The sequence below is a fragment of the Macaca thibetana genome, chromosome 3 (assembly GCF_024542745.1).
Source record: "Macaca thibetana thibetana isolate TM-01 chromosome 3, ASM2454274v1, whole genome shotgun sequence".
NCBI lineage: Eukaryota > Metazoa > Chordata > Mammalia > Primates > Cercopithecidae > Macaca > Macaca thibetana.
In genome coordinates this window covers 143,836,897-143,856,302 of record NC_065580.1, presented here as the reverse complement: position 1 = coordinate 143,856,302, position 19,406 = coordinate 143,836,897, and the positions used below count along the sequence as shown (strand labels likewise).

General features: G+C 48.6%; 1 protein-coding gene across 2 annotated transcripts in view; it reads left to right on the top strand.

The window, feature by feature from the left end:
- Window positions 1-2,958: 2,958 nt before the first annotated feature.
- The window catches only part of DAGLB (diacylglycerol lipase beta), a 41,884-nt gene continuing 25,436 nt past the window's right edge, over window positions 2,959-19,406 (top strand). Inside the window, exons 1-5 of one of the 2 annotated variants that reach the window (XM_050783968.1) lie at window positions 2,959-3,202; window positions 4,512-4,663; window positions 15,463-15,634; window positions 16,987-17,245; window positions 19,050-19,172. In XM_050783968.1, coding sequence (XP_050639925.1) covers window positions 2,988-3,202; window positions 4,512-4,663; window positions 15,463-15,634; window positions 16,987-17,245; window positions 19,050-19,172 — 921 coding nt within the window. In that variant the 5' untranslated portion in view covers window positions 2,959-2,987. The remainder of the gene's footprint in view (window positions 3,203-4,511; window positions 4,664-15,462; window positions 15,635-16,986; window positions 17,246-19,049; window positions 19,173-19,406) is intronic. The other variant, XM_050783970.1, reaches the window with a different exon arrangement.

Below are 19,406 nucleotides of genomic sequence, written 5' to 3'. Positions count from 1 at the left end.
AGCAAGATTCCACCTCAAAAAAAAAAAAAAAAAAAAGAGGCAGGAGAGGCTGGGCATGGTGGCTCACACCTGTAATGCCAGTACTTTAGGAGGCCGAGGTGGGTGGATCACTTGAAGTCAGGAGTTTGAGACCAGCCATGGCTTAACATGGCAAAACCCTGTCTCTACTAAAAATACAAAAATTAGCTGTGCGTGGTGGCATATGCCTATAATCCCAGCTACTCAGAAGGCTGAGGCAGGAGAATCGCTTGAACTCGGGAGGCTGAGGTTGCAGTAGAACTGAGATTGCGCCATTGCACTCCAGCCTGGTCGACAGAGTAAGACTCCATCTAAAAAAAAAAAAAAAAAAGAAAAGAAAATGAGGAAGGAGAATCAGGAATGAGGGTAATCAATGGTTAACAAGGGTTAAGGCATAAGCAAAAGATGAGCAGGTGCAGCCAGTTCCAGGCAAGATTAGGCAGCATAGAGGCCACATCTGCACTTCTGTGATACCAAGACCAAAGTTTCCACTTCAGCCATGGGTGTTAACCGCATTCTTTCTGCTTAATAAATACCCTGATTGAGGGGTCTCTTGAGCTGTGTGGTCTCTTAAGCCTCGCGTCAATCAATCTGTGCTTTTTACTCCATTTGTTTGTCTTTTGTTGGTTCGTTTTATTTTTGTTGTTGTTGCTTTGTGGGTTTTTTGTTGCAATTTTTATTTATTCATTATTGTTGAGATGAAGTTTTGCTCTTGTTGCCCAGGCTGGAGTGCAGTGGTGTGATCTTGGGTCACTGCAACCTCCATCTCCCGGGATGGAGCGATTCTCCAGCCTCAGACTCCTGAGTAGCTGGGATTACAGGCATGTGCTACCACATCCGGCTAATCTTTAGGAGAGACAGGGTTTCGCTATGTTGGCCAGACTGGTCTTTAACTCCTGACTTCAGGTGATCCTCCTGCCTTGGCCTCCCAAAGTGCTGGGATTACAGGCGTGAGCCACTGCGCCTGGCCTAATTTTTGTATTTTCAGTAGAGACAGGGTTTCGCCATGTTGGCCAGGCTGGTCTTGAACCCCTGACCTCAGGTGATCCAACCGCCTCGGCCTCCCAAAGTGCTGAGATTACAGGCGTGAGTCACCGCGCCCCGCCCCTTGTGTTGCAATTCTGGGTTCAACGCGCCAAGCACCTGACCAACTCACAGCCAAGACTTTCCATCTGGTAACAGAAATACCTGCAGGAGGACTATTCCTGGCAGAGGAAACACAGAATGTAGAACCTCTGGAGCAAGAATGACCCTGATGTCTTTTCAGAGGGGGAAAAGGTGGCAGGCAGTGGGGTGGGTGATGGAGGCAGAGTAGTAACCGGGGAGACAGATAAATGAGCCCTTAGAAAGTTTTCATGTGTGACTACCAGGGAAAGGCCTTTGCCAGGGGCTGGAGTGTAATTTTTTTTTTGAGACGGAGTCTTGCTCTGTTGCCAGGCTGGAGTGCAGGGCGTGATCTTGGCTCACTGCAACCTCCACCTTCCAGGTTCAAGCGATTCCCCTGCCTCAGCCTCCCAAGTAGCTGGGACTACAGGTGTGCACCACCATACCCGGCTAATTTTTTTTTAATTTTAGTAGAGACGGGGTTTCACCATGTTGGCTAAGATGGTCTCGGTCTCCTGACCTCGTGATCTGCCCGCCTTAACCTCCCAGAGTGTTGGGATTACAGCCGTGAGCCACTGTGCCTGGCCTGGAGTGTATATTTATGTACAAAGTGCAGCCTTGCAAAGTCCCGGGCAGGGGGCAGGCTTTATCCGAAGGCTCACCAAGCCACCCTGGCTGCTGAAGAGGGTACAGCAGAATGAGAAAGCACAGTGGGGTGATGAGCCCAGGCAGGAGATGAAGGTGGCTCAGACCAGGGTGGGACGGTGGGGTAACTGAGAAGCGCTCAGACCCCACCCCGCCAGCTGCAGGGTGGTTTCAGACCCTGAACTGGAGGGGTTCCTAACGCGGGGCTCCTCACAGCAAGGGGCACAGATGGAAGCAATGTTGTCCCATGCTTGCAAGTCTCACAGACCGGTGTATGAGTCCCACACCTGCCATAGACAGCGTGGGTCTCTGGGCTAGCTAATTCCTCCCGGCCTGAGGAGTCCCTCCTTATAAAATGAAAATTTTGGTCGGGTGTGGTGGCTCATGCCTGTAATACCAGCACTTTGGGAGGCTGAGGTGGGAGCACGGTTTGAGACGGGTAGTTCGAGACCAGCCTGGGCAACAGAGCGAGATTCCCATCTCTACAAAACAGGAAAAATTTTAAAAATAGTTAGCCAGGCGTATGGTATGTGCCTTTGGTCTCAGCTACTCGGAAGGTTGAGGTAGAAGAGTCGCTGGAGTCCGGGAACTCAAGGTGGCATTCAGGAGTTCAAGGCTGCAGTGAGTCATGATTGCGCCACTGCACTCCAGCCTGAATGACAGAGCCATACGCTGTCTTAAACAAACAAACAAACAAACAAACAAACAGGGCCGGGCGCGGTGGCTCACACCTGTAATTCTAGTACTCTGGGAGGGCGAGGCGGGCGGATCACTTGAGGTCTGGGGTTCGAGACCAGCCTGGCCAACATGGTGAAACTTCGTCTCTACTAAAGATCCAAAAATTAGCCGAGGTGGCGCCCTGCTGTAATCGTAGTTACGCGGAAGCCTGCGGCAGGTGAATCGCGTGAGCCCGGGAGGCGGAGGATGCAGTGAGCCATCACACCCACTGTACTCCAGCCCGGGAAACGAAGCGAGACTCGGTCTCAAAAAAATTACCAAAAGGAAAAGGAAATATGACCAGAACGGATATTACTGCACTTTTCACGAGAAAGAAAAAGGAAATACCAGAACGGATTTCACCGACGGGCAGACCTGCAATCGACTCAGTCACGGGCCTCCGGATTAGCATTTCTGCGCAGGCGCAGAAAGCTTCGGGGGGGGGGGGGAAGCGGCGGCGTGGGGCTCAGTGCGCGTGCGCCGGTCTCGGCCTCAAAGTGGGCATGCGCAGGGCCCCGCCCTCGCTGCGTCTGCGCTTGAGCGCCGACGATTTGGTGGCGGCGTCCGGAGGGCTCTTCTCTGCGCGCGGGGTCTGTCTGAGTGCGGGCGACAGGACCTTTGCCATGCCGGGGATGGTACTCTTCGGCCGGCGCTGGGCCATCGCCAGCGACGACTTGGTCTTCCCAGGTTTCTTCGAGCTGGTCATGCGAGTGCTATGGTAAGGACGACGGCTATGGGGGCGGTGGAGCGCACCCGGGAGGGAGCGGGGGGCGAGCTGTCCCTGAGACGGTGACAGAAGTGGCTTCCCAAGCACTGTCGCGGTCCCAGCGCTGGCCACGCATCCTCTTATCGAGTTCTCACCACCGCCCGAAGAGGTGGGCAGTGGTGCTGTGTCCATTTGACGGATGACAAACCGAAGCCCCCAGAGTGTGTGGGCTGGACCCGGGGTCACACAGGGGGCCTGGAAGTCCACGCGTCAGGACACGAGCACCCCTCTGTGTGCAGCGTCGAGACCTGGCCCTGGGGAGCCTCGAGGGTGTCACCGCCGGCAAAAGCCTTGGCCTCGAGGTCTTCTTTCTCGAGGCGGGAGCAGCCACTTGTGCCCTTTCTTCCCTTTGTACGGAGCACTTGAATCTACAACATGAAGGATAGGAAAAAATACCGAGCCGGTTGTGGCTGCCTTTCGTGAGAAGAAGACAGGCTCAATATACAACGCTGTTGTCTTTCAAAGTGTGGAATCAGTGGGAAATGGCTTTGGTACCTGAAGTCTGTTCCCAGAGGATCTGTGCAGGGCATGAATCATTGTTATGAAAAAGTAGATTCTTGGCCGGGGGACGTGGCTCACGCCTGTTGGCACACTGAGAAGCTGAGATGGGAGGATTGCTTGAGGGCAGGAGTTGGAGATCAACTTGCGCAACATAGTGAGACCCCTTTTCTTTTTATGTTTTTGAGACGGGGTCTCACTCTACTATCCAGACGGTAGTGCAGTGGTACGATCACCACTCACTGCAGACTCAACCTCCTGGTCTCAAGCGATCTTCCCACTTCAGCCTCCCAAGTAGCTGGGACCACAGACTGGTGCCACCACACCCAGCTAACTTTTTCTATTTTTTGTAGGGATGGGATCTCCCTGTGTTGCCCAGGCTGGTCTCCAACTCCTTTGCTCTAGTGATCCTCCTTCCTTGGCCTCCCAAAGTGCTGGGATTACAGACATGAGCCACTGTGCTGGGCCTAGATCTTTTATTGTTGGCAATTATATTCCAGGACAGGTGCAGTGCCTCATGCCTGTAGTCCCAGCACTTTGGGAGGCCAAGGCAGGAAGATCACTTGAAACCAGGAGTTCAAGACCAGTCTGGGCAACATAGCAAGACCCTGTCTCTACAAAAAGAAAAAAGAAAATTATATTCCAAAGTGAACCTTGCCTTGTTTTGGAAAATATTAACTCCTTTTATTTCTTTGTATCATGTTTTACACAGCAGCTGCTTGGATTTCATTTCTGACCCTTCCCTTTTTTTTCTTTTTGCCAGGTGGATTGGCATTCTGACGTTGTATCTCATGCACAGAGGGAAGCTGGACTGTGCTGGCGGAGCCCTGCTCAGCAGTTACTTGATCGTCCTCATGATTCTCCTGGCAGTTGTCATATGTACTGTGTCAGCCATCATGTGTGTCAGCATGAGAGGTAAAAAGTAGCCTTTTCTGTTTGATACCTATTTTTTATGTTAATAGCTTTATTGAGATATAATTCACATACCATACAACTCACTTATGTAAACTTTCCAGTTCAGCAGTTTTTAATATAATCACAGAGTTGTGCAGCCATCACCACAATCAAGTTTATAACATTTTCTTCATTCCTAAAAGAAATCCTGTACCAAGCGGGACACGGTGGCTCACACCTGTAATCCCAGCACTTTGGGAGGCTGAGGTGGGTCAATCACTTGAGGCCAGGAGCGTGGCTAACACAGTGAAACCTCATCTCTACTAAAAATAGAGAAAATTATGTTGGCGCATGCTTGTAATCCTAGCTGCTAGGGAACTGAGATTGCGCCACCGTACTCCAGCCTGGGTGACAGAGTGAGACTCTGTCTCAAAAAAAAATTAAAAAAAGAAAGAAAGAAAGAGATCCCGTACCTATTGGCAGTTACTCCTTATTTTCCCCAAACTCTTCCAGCCCTAAGCATTCACTAATTTGCTTTCTGTCTGTGTACATTTGCCTGTTGTGGACATCATATAAGTGGAATTCATTCACTGTGTGGCTTTTTGGTCTGGTTTTTTTTTTTTTTTTTTTTTTTTTTTTGAGACGGAGTCTCGCTCTGTCGCCCAGGCTGGAGTGCAGTGGCCGGATCTCGGCTCACTGCAAGCTCTGCCTCCCGGGTTTACGCCATTCTCCTGCCTCAGCCTCCCGAGTAGCTGGGACTACAGGCGCCCGCCACCTCGCCCGGCTAGTTTTTTGTATTTTTTAGTAGAGACGGGGTTTCGTTGTGTTAGCCAGGATGGTCTCGATCTCCTGACCTCGTGATCCGCCCGTCTCGGCCTCCCAAAGTGCTGGGATTACAGGCTTGAGCCACCTCGCCCGGCCTTGGTCTGGTTTCTTAAACTTAGCATAATGTCTTCAAGGTTCATCCCTATTTTAGCATGTATCAGTACTTCATTTTTATGGCTGACTAATAGAGCATCGAATGAATGGACCACATTTTATCCATTTGCTAGTTGGTAGGCATTTGGATTGTTTCCATTTTTCACCTATTATGAATAATGCAGCTATGAACATTTGCATACAAGTGTTTATACAGACATGTTTTCATTTCTCTTGAGTATGTACCTAGGAGTGGAATTGCTGGATCATGTGGTAATGCTCTGTGAAACCTTTTGAGGAACTGCCAGACTTTTCCGAGCAGCTGTACCATGTTACATTCCCACCAGCAGTGTATAAGGGTTCTAACTGCTCAACACTGCTATTATATGACTTGTTAATTATAGCCATCCTAGTGAATGTGAAGTGGTAGCTCATGATTTTGTTTTGTTTTGTTTTTTGAGACGGTGTCACACTCTGTCGCCCAGGCTGGAGTGCCATGGTGTGATCTCGGCTCACTGCAACCTCCCCCTCCCGGGTTCAAGTGATTCTCCTGCCTGAGCCTCCTGAGTAGCGGGGGCTACAGGCCATTTGTTTTTTATCTCACGGCTTTGAACATTTCTTTGATGACTGATGATGTTGAACATCCTTTCATTTGCTTATTGCCCATTCGCATATCATTTTTGTGGAAAAGTCTGTTCAGATCTTTTGCCCAATTTTAGACTAGGCTATTTATCCTTTTATTTTTTATTTTTATTTTTTTGAAATAGAGTCTCCCTCTGTTGCACAGGCTGGAGTGCAGTGGCACGCTCTGCTCACTCCAGCCTCCGTCTCCTGGGTTCAAATGATTCTCGTGCCTCAGCCTCCCATGTAGCTAGGATTACAGGCGCCTGCTATCACACCTGGCTAATTTTTGTATTTTGAGTAGAGATGGGGTTTTACCATGTTGGTCAGGCTTGTCTCGATCTCCTGACCTCAAGTGATCCACCTGCCTTGGCCTCCCAAAGTGCTGGGATTACAAGTGAGTCACCATGACTGGCCCCTTTTATTTTTACATTGTGAGGGTTACAACTATTTTGTTGTTGTTAGAGACAGTGTCTTGCTCTATTGCCCAGGCTAGAGTGCAGTGGCATAGTCATAGCTCACTGCAGCCTCAAATACCTGGGCTCAAGCAATCCTCTCATCTCAACCCCCAAGTAGCTGAAACTACAGGCACGTGCCACCATACCTGGCTAATTTTTTTTATTTTTATTTTTTGTAGAGACAGGGTCTTGCTGTATAGCTCAGACTGATCTCGAACTCCTGGGCTCTGGTAATCCTCTCATCTTGGCCTCCCAAAATGCTAGGATTACAGGGGTGAACCACCACATCTGATCACCTATTCTTCATGTATGTGTATATATATATATATATATATATATATATTTTTTTTTTTTTTTTTTTTTTTTTTTTTGAGACAGAGTTTCGCTCTGTCACCCAGGCTGGAGTGCAGTGGCCGGATCGCAGCTCACTGCAAGCTCCGCCTCCCGGGTTTCCGCCATTCTCCTGCCTCAGCCTCCCGAGTAGCTGGGACTACAGGCGCCCGCCACCTCGCCCGGCTAGTTTTTTTGTATTTTTTTAGTAGAGACGGGGTTTCACTGTATTAGCCAGGATAGTCTCGATCTCCTGACCTTGTGATCCGCCCGTCTTGGCCTCCCAAAGTGCTGGGATTACAGGTTTGAGCCACCGCGCCCGGCCTCTTCATATATTTTTATATGTGTTACGGTTTTCTGTAGATAACCATTTATCTGAGAATGTCTCCAGAAGTGTTGGAAACCTTCCCTGTTGGATTCGTCTGCTTCATAGGGTAATGTGAGCACTGTGGTGACTAATGAAGGAATGCATTCATAGAAACGATTCATCGGTCAGAGGCAGGGCTGTGTGGCATGCCACCATCTGCCATGTTTTAGTCTTTTGTCACTGCTTGAATTGAGATGGACGAGGTATGCATATCAGATGTACGCTGGAGGTGGAGGTACACTGGGAGGCGCTGGTGATACAGTGAGTGATGGCATCAAGATCTTGATGGTTTGGAATAAAGGACTGAAATGTAAAAGGTGTTAGCTCATAGGAGAAATGTAGAGGGTAGAAATGTCAGCAGTAACATCTTTCATGAGAAAAAGACCTTAGGGTTTGGGATGAAAAGCAAGAGTGGCATGTGCCTGCTTACCACAATAACATAGAAAATGGAGCTCTGGCCGGGCGCGGTGGCTCAAGCCTGTAATTCCAGCACTTTGGGAGGCTGAGATGGGTGGATCACGAGGTCAGGAGATCAAGACCATCCTGGCTAACACGGTGAAACCCCGTCTCTACTAAAAAATACAAAATATTAGCCGGGTGTGGTGGCGGGCGCCTGTAGTCCCAGCTACTCGGGAGGCTAAGAGAGGAGAATGGCGTGAACCCGGGAGTTGGAGCTTGCAGTGAGCTGAGATCTGGCCACTGCACTCCAGCCTGGGCGACAGAGCGAGACTCCGTCTCAAAAAAAAAAAAAAGAAAAGAAAGAAAATGGAGCTCTGTGCCGGGCGCGGTGGCTCACTCTTGTAATCCCAGCACTTTGGGAGGCCGAGGCAGGTGGATCACGAGGTCAGGAGATCGAGACCATCCTGGCTAACACGGTGAAACCCCGTCTCTACTAAAAATGCAAAAAATTAGCTGGGCGAGGTGGCGGGTGCCTGTAGTCCCGGCTACTCGGGAGGCTGAGGCAGGAGAATGGCGTGAACCTGGGAGGCAGAGCTTGCAGTGAGCCGAGGTCACGCCACTGTACTCCAGCCTGGGCAATAGAGCGAGACTCAGTCTCAAAAAAAAAAAAAAAAAAAAAACGGAGCTCTGTGTATTTTATTTTATTTTTTTCTTATGAGACAGAGTTTCGCCCTTGTTGCCCATGGCTTGACTGCAATGGCATAATCTCAGCTCACTGCAACCTCTGCCTCCCAGGTTCAAACAATTCTGCCTCAGCCTCCCAAGTAGCTGAGATTACAGGCACATGCCACCACACCCAGCTAATTTTTTTGTATTTTTAGTAGAGGCAAAGTTTCACCATGTTGGCCAGGCTGGTCTTGAACTCCTGACCTCAGGGGATCCGCCCACCTCGTCCTCCCAAAGTGCTGGGATTACAGGTGTGAGCCACCGCACCCGGCTAGCTCTGTGTATTTTAGTATGCCTCTAGAAACATCCATGCAAGGAGACTGGACTGATGGAGGCTCCACATTTGTGTTGGCCCCCAAGTGTAGGCTGTCATTGGTGCCAGATGCTTAAGGAAAGAAAGAAACCATGTGTACAGTGTGGCTTCAGCACTGGGAAGCTTCTTATTGAAGGTGAAGTATTGAGACTGATGTCATTTCAGATACAGCATTATCTAACTTATTTGCTGTTTTTTGTTCATCTCACATTCTGGTTAGCCACTGAGTTTGTGGCTGTCATAGCAGGATCAGATTGGAAGCACTCAGAGTACTTTTTTTTTTTTCCTTACGCGTTTGTTTGTCTTGAGATATTTTTGGTGTTGGGGTGCCTTTACATCCCTGTGAGGGATGCTCATATTCACTCAGTCCCCTCCTCCTGGACACTTGTACAATGCCTGCATCATCATGTACTTGTGGTCAGAGCCCAGAAATCATCTGTGGGTTGTCGGGCTGTCGTGGGTTGTCTGTCCCACAGCCTCCTCCAAACAGAACCTCATTTTGTTTTGCCCCTTATCCCCACATACCAAGTATGCGTCAGAGAAGCAGACCCTAGGCCCGGCTCACATAGCGGTGATCGGTTCAGGAACAGACACATGACCCAGTTTGGCCCAGTGACAGTCAGGGAGAGTTTGGTGGAAGGTTCTGGGGAAATGCTTCCTTGCCCCTCTAGGAAGGATCCAAAAGCCATTTATCATCGCTGTCCTTCTGGCTGAAGCTGCATCTCCACTCACAGCCCAAGGTGAGCTGACATATAGAACAGGGGAGAGCTGGGAGAAGCACAGGGAGGTGGAGCCGGGTCTCGGTCAGGGCAGCCCTGACGCCGTCCTGCTTCTGCCCTCAGTCCCTCGAGTCAGTGTGGCCCTTCCTGCTTTTCAGCCAGTTTGAGTTGAATTTTCTGTAACTTGTGGCTAGAGATATCCCAACCAAACTGAAAACAGTATTTTACAAAAACATATTTGTTTGTCAGTTTGTTACACATAACAACATATGCCTTATTAAAAATATATATTTAAAAAATTAGCCGAGCGTGGTGGCGGGTGCCTGTAGTCCCAGCTGCTGGGGAGGCAGAGGCAGGAGAATGGCGTGAACCCGGGAGGCGGAGCTTGCAGTGAGCCGAGATCGCACCACTGTACTCCAGCCTGGGCGACAGAGCGAGACTGCGTCTCAAAAAAAAAAAAAATTGTATTGAAGGCCAGGTGCCGTGGCTCACACCTGTAATCCCAGCACTTTGGGAGGCTGAGGTGGGTGGGTCACAAGGTCAGGAGATTGAGACCATCCTGGCTAACACGGTGAAACCCCACCTCTAGTAAAAATACAAAAAAGTAGCCAGGCAGGGTGGCACACACCTGTAATCCCAGCTGCTCGGTAGGCTGAGGCAGGAGAATCACTTGAACCCGGGAGGCTGAGGTTGCAGTGAGCCAAGATCGCGCCATTGCACTCCAGCCTGGCCGACAGAGAAGACTCTGTCTCCAAAAAAAAAAAAAAAAAATGTTTGTTTAATTGTCAGTTTGTTACATATAATATCATATACCTTATTAAAAATATGTATTGAAGGCCGGGAGCGGTGGCTCACACCTGTAATCCCAGCACTTTGGGAAGCCGAGGCAGGGGGATCACGAGGTCTGGAGTTCGAGACCAGCCTTGCCAACATGGTGAAACCTCATCTCTACTAAAAATATAAAAAATTAGCTGGGCGTGGTGGCAGACGCCTGTAATCCCAGCTACTTGGGAGGCTGAGGCAGGAGGATCGCCTGAACCTGGGAGGTGGAGGTTGTAGTGAGCCAAGATGGTGCCACTGCACTCCAGCCTGGGCAACAGAGCAAGACTCTGTCTCCAAAAAAAAAAAAAAAATTATTGAACAGAATATACCTACTAACTGTATAGGTATTTTGCGGATGAATACCAAAAGGAAAGGTTAAAAGACAAATGAGGAAAAAATATTTGTAACACATGAGACAAAGAGGCAGTCCCCTTAGTAATAAGGGCTTCTATAATTTAAAAAAAAAAAAATTAGCTGGGCACGGTGGCTCACACTCGTAATCGGAGCACTTTGGGAGGCTGAGGCTGGTGGATCACTTGAGGTCAGGAGTTCAAGACCAGCCTGGCCAACATGGCGAAACCCTGTCTCTACTAAAAATACAAAAATCAGCTGGGCGTGGTGGCGGGTGCCTGTAGTCCAGCTACTCGGGAGACTGAGGTAGGAGCATCGCTTGAACCCAGGAGGCAAAGGTTGCAGTGAGCCAAGATAGCACCATTGCACTCCAGCCTGGGTGACAAGAGCGAAACTCCTTCCCCTGTTCAAAAAAAAGAAAGAAAAAGAAAAAACCAATGGTCAGTAGAAAAATGGGCAAAGAACATGAACAGTAAAGGAAATATAAATGATTTTTATTTATTTTTATTTATTTAGAGACGGAATCTCACTGTGTTGCCCAGGCGAGAGTGCAGTGGTGGGATCTCGGCTCACTGCAACCTCTGCCTCTCAGGTTCAAGCAGTTCTCCTTCCTCAGCCTCCCGATTAACTGGGATTACAGGTACACACCACCATGCCTGTCTAATTTTGTATTTTTTGTAGAAACCATGTTGACCAGCTGGTCTCGAACTTCCCACCATGGCCTTCCAAAGTGTTGGGATTACAGGCATGAGCCACTGTGCCTGGCCGACATAGCTAACTTCTGTTGTCCCTTTGGTTTCATAAATCAAGTCCCAATAGTCTGTCATCTGAGCTGAAAGAATGCTGCTTTAGCTTTTGGCTGATACTCGTCTCTAAAAGGAACATCACACGTTGTGGGGGGAACATTTGGAGCAGGTGGAATTCAGTCCTCTCCATCCAGAAGACGGATCCTCTTCTTCTGTTCTGTAGCTTCATTGGGGAAAACTGTTTTTTTTTTTTTGGAGACAGAGTTTTGCTTCTGTTGCCCAGGCTGGAGTGCAATGGCGCCATCTCGGCTCCCTACAACCTCCGCCTTCCAGGTTCAAGTGATTCTCCTGCCTCAGCCTCCCAAGGAGCTGGGATTACAGGCATGTACCACCACACCCGGCTAATTTTATATTTTTAGTAGAGACGGGGTTTCTCCATGTTGGTCAGGCTGGTCTTGAACTCCTGACCTCAGGTGATCCACCTGCCTCGGCTTCCCAAAGTGCTGGGATTGCAGGCATGAGCCACCACGTCTGGCATTTGGGGAAAACTTTGATACTGTGGTAGTTTTTTTTGTTTTGTTTTGTTTTGTTTTGTTTTTTTTGAGATGGAGTCTCTCCATCACCCAGGCCGGAGTGCAGTGGTGTGATCTCAGCTCACTGCAACCTCCACCTCCTGGGTTAAACCAGTTCTCCTGCCTCAACCTCCCTAGTAGCTGGGATTACAGGCGCCCACCACCACGCCCAGCTAATTTTTGTATTTTTAGTACAGATGGGGTTTTGCCATGTTGGCCAGGCTGGTCTCGAACTCCTGACCTCAGGTGATCCACCCGCCTCGCCCTCCCAAAGTGCTGGGATGGCATGAGCCACCGCATCCGGCCTAGTTTCAATTTTTTATTTGGAAACCTCCCACATGAAATCCTACTGTTGCACCTTGTGGGAGGTTTGATTAGGGGTGGTCCACCCTTATGACTACCATGTTTTGACAGAAGAACACTTTTGACATACAAGGTCTGCCTTGTACCATGTGTAGCTTTGATTGTGGGATGCCTCTTTGCACCTCCTCTGTGTTTGTATCCCAAGAGCTCATTGCTAAGCTGGGTCAGAGAAGGTTGCAGCAGTGGCTCTAGAAGTTGAGCGTACCGATTCTGGGACCTAGGCCTTCCTTTCATTGCTTTTCCGTAAGTGGCCGTGCCTGACGATGGATGATAGGGTTACTTAACCAAGATGGTGGTGAGGACATTACATTTAGGAATGCAGCTGTGCTCGTTGGTTATGGAACCAGCGACCTTAAGAAGCCTGCTGCAGCAACCATCTGTTTATCTTAAGGAAAAATAAAAGGGAAATTTTTTCTTTTTTCTTTTTGAGTTAGAGTCGCATTCTGTCACCCAGGCTGGAGTGCAGTGTCATGATCTTGGCTCACTGCAACCTCCGCATCGTGGGTTCAAGTGATTCTCTTGCCTCAGCCTCCTAAGTAGCTGGGACTACCTGAGCGCACCACCATGCCCGGCTAATTTTTTATATTTTAGTAGAGATGAGGTTTCACCATGTTAGCCGGGCTGGTCTCGAACTCCTGAGCTCAGGCAGTCCGTCCACCTTGGCCTCCCAAAGTGCTAGGATTATACACGCGAGCCACCACATCCGGCCAGAATTTTTTTCTAGGCAGGCAAAACTGTGTAAAGGAGATTTTCTCAGTATCATCATCATCATCATCATCATTATCATCACCGTCTTTTTAAAAAAATAATCAGAGATGAGGTTTCTCTGTGCTGCCCAGGGTGGTCTCTTTGGGCGGGAGGACTCCTCGGCTCAAGCAGTCCTCCCGCCTCAGCCATCCAATGTGCTGGGATCAGTATCTTATTTTCTGGGACCTTAATCATAGCAACTCCATCTCTTGATTCCTTGTCTGCGTATTTCATTAATGCGGTATCAACAGTTGCCATCACAGTTGGAGTTTCAGGTCCAGGTGCTGCTGACATTATGATGTGTCTGTTTTTAGAATCCCAGCCCTCCAGGAAGCAGTGTGTATGCAGATACTATTTCCTGTTTCTCTGGGGTGTTTGGCTATTGTTATAACAAGCTTCAAATATAAACTATGTTTTTTTTTTTTTTTAAACATACCTGCACCCATTCCCCCTCAGAGTGGTTAGTGTTACAATTATTTAGCTTATAAAATTTCATCTTTGTGCCAAAAATGAGGCTGTTAGTGCCTAATATTTATTTATTTTTGCATTTTTATGATTATTATTATACTTTAAGTTCTATGGTACATGTGCACAACGTGCAGGTTTGTTACGTGTGTATACATGTGCCATGTTGGTGTGCTGCACCCGTTAACTCGTCATTTATATTAGGTATATCTCCTAATGCTATCCCTCCCCCTCCTTCCACCCCCTGGCAGGCCCCGGTGTGTGATGTTCCCCACCCTGTGCCCATGTCTTCTTATTGTTCAATTCTCACCTATGAGTAAGAGCATGCGGTGTTTGGTTTTCTGTCCTTGCGATAGTTTGCTCAGAATGATGGTTTCCAGCTTCGTCCATGTCCCTGCAAAGGACATGAACTCATCCTTTTTTGTGTGTTAGTGCCTAATATTTTAAGATGTGACTATTTAAGTTATTCTAACAGAAGATAATTTTTGGAATGTGAAAGCTATTTCCTGGCAGGGTGCTATGGCTCATGCCTGTAATCCCAGGACCTTGCGAGGCCAAGGCGGGCAGATCACTTGAGGTCAGGAGTTCAAGACCAGCCTGGCCAACATGGTGAAACCCAGTCTCTACTAAAAATACAAAAATTAGCCAGGTATAATGCCTCTAATCGCAGCTACTAGGGAGGCTGAAGCAGGAGAATTGCTTGAACCTGGGAGGTGTAGGTTGTGGTAAGCTGAGATCGCACAACTGTACTCCAGCCTGGGCGACAGAGCAAGACTCCATCTGAAAAAACAGAAACAAAAATTAACCAAAAAACCCCCACAAAAAAACAACTGTCTATGGGACCATTAGGCCTAATTCAGTGTGGTGGTGTGCACCTGTAGTCCCAGCTACCCGAGAGGCTGAGGTGGGTGGATCACTTGAGCCTGAGAGGTTGAGGCTGCAGTGAGCCATGATTGTGCCACCACACTCCAGCCTGGGCAAGAGAGTGAGACCCTGTCTCCAAAAAACAAAAAAGGCGCTATTACGCTCTCTGAGCTTCAGTTTCCTCGTAGGTAAAATGAGATAATGACTAACCCAGTCACTGTGGGGATTAAAGAAGTATGCACATAAAGTGTTTTAGGATGGTGTCTAGAACAATATAGGTCTCAAACGGATGTGGAGCTTATTTTCCTGGCTGTTAGAACTTGGATGACCATCTATCCCTGTTTGCCTGGGACAGTTCTGTTTTGTGCCTGTTGTCCCAGCATAATAATTATTTCTTAAAATTTATTTTTGTTTTTTGAGACAGAGTCTTGCTCTGTCACCCAGGCTAGATAGAGTGCAGTGGCACAATCTCAGCTCACTGCAACTTCCGCCTCCCGAGTTCAAGTGATTTTCCTTCCTCAGCCTCCCTCGAAAGTAGCTGGGATTACAGGCACCTGCCACCACGCCTCGCTAATTTTATTTTTAGTAGAGTTGAGGTTTCACCATGTTGGCCAGGCTGGTCTCGAGTTCCCGACCTCAGGTGATCCACCTGCCTTAGCCTCCTCCCAAAGTGCTGGGAGTACAGGTGTGAGCCACCACGCCCGGCCCCAGCATCATTATTAATAGTCCTCTTTTTTGCTCTCAGAAGTATACCAGTTTGGGCCATGATTATATCGTCACCCCAGTTAGAACCCAGCAGTGTTCTGAATGCCTGGTAAATCTTAAAAAGGAGCCCAAGACTTTTGTCACGTTTCCTATCCTTACTTTCTCACTTGCTCTCTGACTTAGGTGCTGATTACCAGTTACAAGTAGAAAAAGTCAGGAGGCGGGTGTGTGCACAGTACAAATGTATGCTCTGCAAAAACTGTGTTTTTGCAAAAAGGAAGCTCTTCATCTCTGAAGAAGCAACCAAGCAGTCAGAACGTTTTTTGTATTTCAGGAACGATTTGTAACCCCGGACCGCGGAAGTCTATGTCTAAGCTGCTTTACATCCGCCTGGCGCTCTTTTTTCCAGAGATGGTCTGGGCCTCTCTGGGGGCCGCCTGGGTGGCAGACGGTGTTCAGTGCGACAGGACAGTTGTGAACGGCATCATCGCAACCGTCGTGGTCAGGTAAAGTCTCCCTTCTTCTCTTTGAGTTTCAGTGGATTTGACACATAGGTGAACAAACCCTTCTAACATGACAGAGAGCCCGGCGTCCCTCGGACTTCCTGAAATAGTTAGAAATTGGAGTTAGTTTCTGCGTAACTCATGAAAATTTAGAGACACTGTTTACCCATGAAATACAACTCATCTTTCGTTATGCATGTATTGATGTAGATTTCTTTCCTTACTGGTTCTCTCTTTTCTACATTCCCTTCTCTTTCTCTCTCTTTTTTTTTTTCTTTCTTAAAGTCTTTTATTCCTAACCCTTCTCTTATAAGCATTCGGAAGAAAACCCAATACCAAAACCAGGGCAAAAACAAACTAAAGGTATGAAAAGAGATACGGTGTCCAGAAGTGGGACAGGGAATAATATTCTAGAATGATAAGGTTTTCGTGTTTTCTAGGCGAAAAATCTTTAGAGATGATGCAGTTCCGCCCCCTTAACACCTTCTGTTCTAAATAAGGAATCAGACCTGGGCTGTTGCTGCGTTTCCCGAGTCACACCGCCAGGGGGCAGCAGAGCCCCTTCGGGAGGGGCATCTTCCCGGTGCCGTGTGCTCCTGAGTCCAGCGTCTTGCAGTGTGGAAATATTTAAACATACAGATGAAAGGCTTATGAGAGTACCCTGTGATAAGGAAGTTCTTTTGCTTTCATGAGAAGAGCCCTGAGGCACTGAAGGGGAAGGGCGTACGTCATGGTCCCAGGGCCATACAGAGAACAAGTGCCCGCTGCTTCTGGGCCCAGGCTGCAACTCTGCCCAGTGGACACCTCCCTGTTCCTTCTGTGGCCTTTACTGTTAGCGCAGGGCCTGGGTTAGTCATTGATTCATAAGGAACTTTCTTTTCTTTTTCCTTTGAAACGGAGTCTTGCTCCATCACCAGGCTGGCGTGCAGTGGCGCCATCTCGGCTCACTGCAATCTCTGACTCTCTGGTTCAAGCAATTCTCCTGCCTCAGCCTCCTGAGTAGCTGGGATTACAGGCACCCGCCACCACGTCCAGCTAATTTTTGTGTTTTTAGTAGAGATGGGGTTTCACCATGTTGGCCAGGATAGTCTTGATTTCCTGACCTTGTGATCTGCCCGCCTCGGCTTCCCAAAGTGCTGGGATTACAGGCGTGAGCCACCACGCCCACCCTCATAAGGAACTTTCTAGAAGAAAGTTGCTTGCCTCAGGCAGGTTCCAGGAGAGCTGCATCTTCCTCGGTAATAGGACTGTCCGTGTTAGAGACTCAGAAACTGAACCCGGCGGAGGGACCCCGGACACCTGCGTCTGGGCTGGGGCCTGCATTCACCGAGCCTTTTCCTCTCTCTGTCTTGCAGTTGGATCATCATTGCTGCCACGGTGGTTTCCATTATCATTGTCTTTGACCCTCTGGGAGGGAAAATGGCTCCATATTCCTCTGCCGGCCCCAGCCACCTGGATAGTCATGATTCAAGCCAGTTACTTAATGGCCTCAAGACAGCAGCGACAAGCGTGTGGGAAACCAGAATCAAGCTCTTGTGCTGTTGCATTGGGAAAGACGACCATACTCGGGTTGCTTTTTCGAGTACGGCAGAGCTTTTCTCAACCTACTTTTCAGTAAGCCGAGGGGATCTGGTTTGGTCTCTTTCTTCTGTTTCAGTAAATGCTTCTGATGGAGCTGGTCCCTCTGTTCCCATAAAACAGCGTTTGAGAACTTGGTGTCTTTTGGTGTGTGGGGGGTGGCGGGAGACACTCTTGTCTGTGATGAACCCTCCAGGGAGCAGTTCACTGCAAGAGCCACGCCTTCTCAGACCCTGAACCCCAGCGGGGCATGTCTTCGTACTGACACCCACTCACTACCCTGTCAGGATGCTGGATTATCCTGTAAGGAACCACATAACGGACGCTGGACACTGCGAATAATTTGCAGCTGGTACTGAGCAGATACCAAGCACAGGCAGTGGCATGAACCAAAGTTGGAATCAGATAGTGGCTTCTTCCCACTTTATATCATCACGGAAATGTTGATGATCCTCCTTCTGGAAGTCAGTTTGAATAGATGATTGCAGCACAGAAGGAAGCGTCATTCTAGAGCGATTTCTTCTGCGGTTTGAAAATGCTTGTTTTTTTTTTCACATGCAGTGTGTAATTTTTTTATGTGACGTTCTCTGCTGTTACATTCCGTACTGAGACGAGGTAAGGGAGGAAGAGTTCTCTGCTCATCCTGCACACCTGCCAGCCTCTCTTCCCACCTCTGTGCTGTCTGACTTGGCACCATTCAGGGCTGGTCCTGGAGCCTGACACCAGGCCACAGCAGCAGCTTCCGGAGAGGGAAGAAGGAAGCGTGTGCCCTAAATAAGTTAAAGGAGTGCTTCACCTTAGTCTTAAGATATTCGGAAGAGGGAAGAAGAGAAGCTGGTTATTTCTAGAGGATGTCATAATCTACATCACAGGCAGAACTGATGGCTCAGTGGCCGAGTGGCCAGTATATTGTCCCTTCTTTTTTTTTTTTGAGACAAAGTCTCTCTTTGTCGCCCAGGCTGGAGTACAGTCACGCAATCTTGGCTCACTGCAACTGCCACCTCCCGGGTTCAAGAGATTCTCCTGCCTCAGGCTCCTGAGCAGCTGGAGTAGTACAATAGCTGGGATGGCAGGGATGGCAGGCACCCGCCACCACGCCCAGCTAATTTTTGTATTTATAGTAGAGACGGGATATCACCATGTTGGCCAGGCTGGTCTTGAACTTCTGACCTCAGGTGGTCTGCCCACCTCGGCCTCCCAAAGTGTTGGGATTACAGGCGTGAGCCACTACACCCGGCTAGTATATTATCCTTTCTTACAGGTTGCAAGTACCTGGAGGTGATTGAGAATTCCTGACTCCTCCATTTCTTGGAGAAAAAGAATATGTCAGGCCCAAGAAGACTCATTGTCTGTTGCTTTCCTAGCTTAGGGCCCTTTTTGAGGCTTGCCATACCCTGTGAGTATGAGTTAAGTCTCCTAAATCTCTACCATCCACTGCGTTTCAACAAAACCTTTCCAGCATCTTGAGAAATGAAAGTATAAACGTGGGCTAAAATGGTGCATTGCTACAAAAACGGACAATTTATCCATTGATTTCTCCACTTTACAAAATATTTGAAGTAGATTAAAAATAGTTGAGTCACTTGAAGTGAAATTTTAAGACAGGTGAATAGCATTTTTATATTCTCCAGTGGACTTGTCTGAGGGCAGGATGTGCAAACGTATTCAGGTCACATAGAGGAGCACCCCTGCCAGGAGCAGGCTTTTTAACACATCTCCGTGTCTAGAAATGTCTCTGTGTGTGCGTGTATGCCGGTGAACTCTAGAAGACCGGATTTCAGAGGACCCGGGGGCGTTGCCTGCTGGGTTTTATGACAGGCCATTGTGGTTTTCCACCCAGGACACAGATCTGGTGCCCAGTGACATTGCGGCGGGCCTCGCCCTGCTTCATCAGCAACAAGACAATATCAGGAACAACCAGGAGCCTGCCCAGGTGGTCAGCCACGCCCCAGGGAGCTCCCAGGTGAGCCCGGCTTCATGGAGTGTCCAGTTCTGACACTTCCACCTTTTGGTGGGTCTTCAGAATCTTACAGCTAACCTATAGCAATTTCCTCCTGCCTTCCTTCTTTCCCCTTTCTCCTCCCTACCCCTTCCCCTACCCTCCCCTACCACCGCCCCCGCCATTTTTTTTTTTTTTAAGACGGAGTCTCGCTCTGTCGCCCAGGCTGGAGTGCAGTGACACGATCTTGGCTCACTG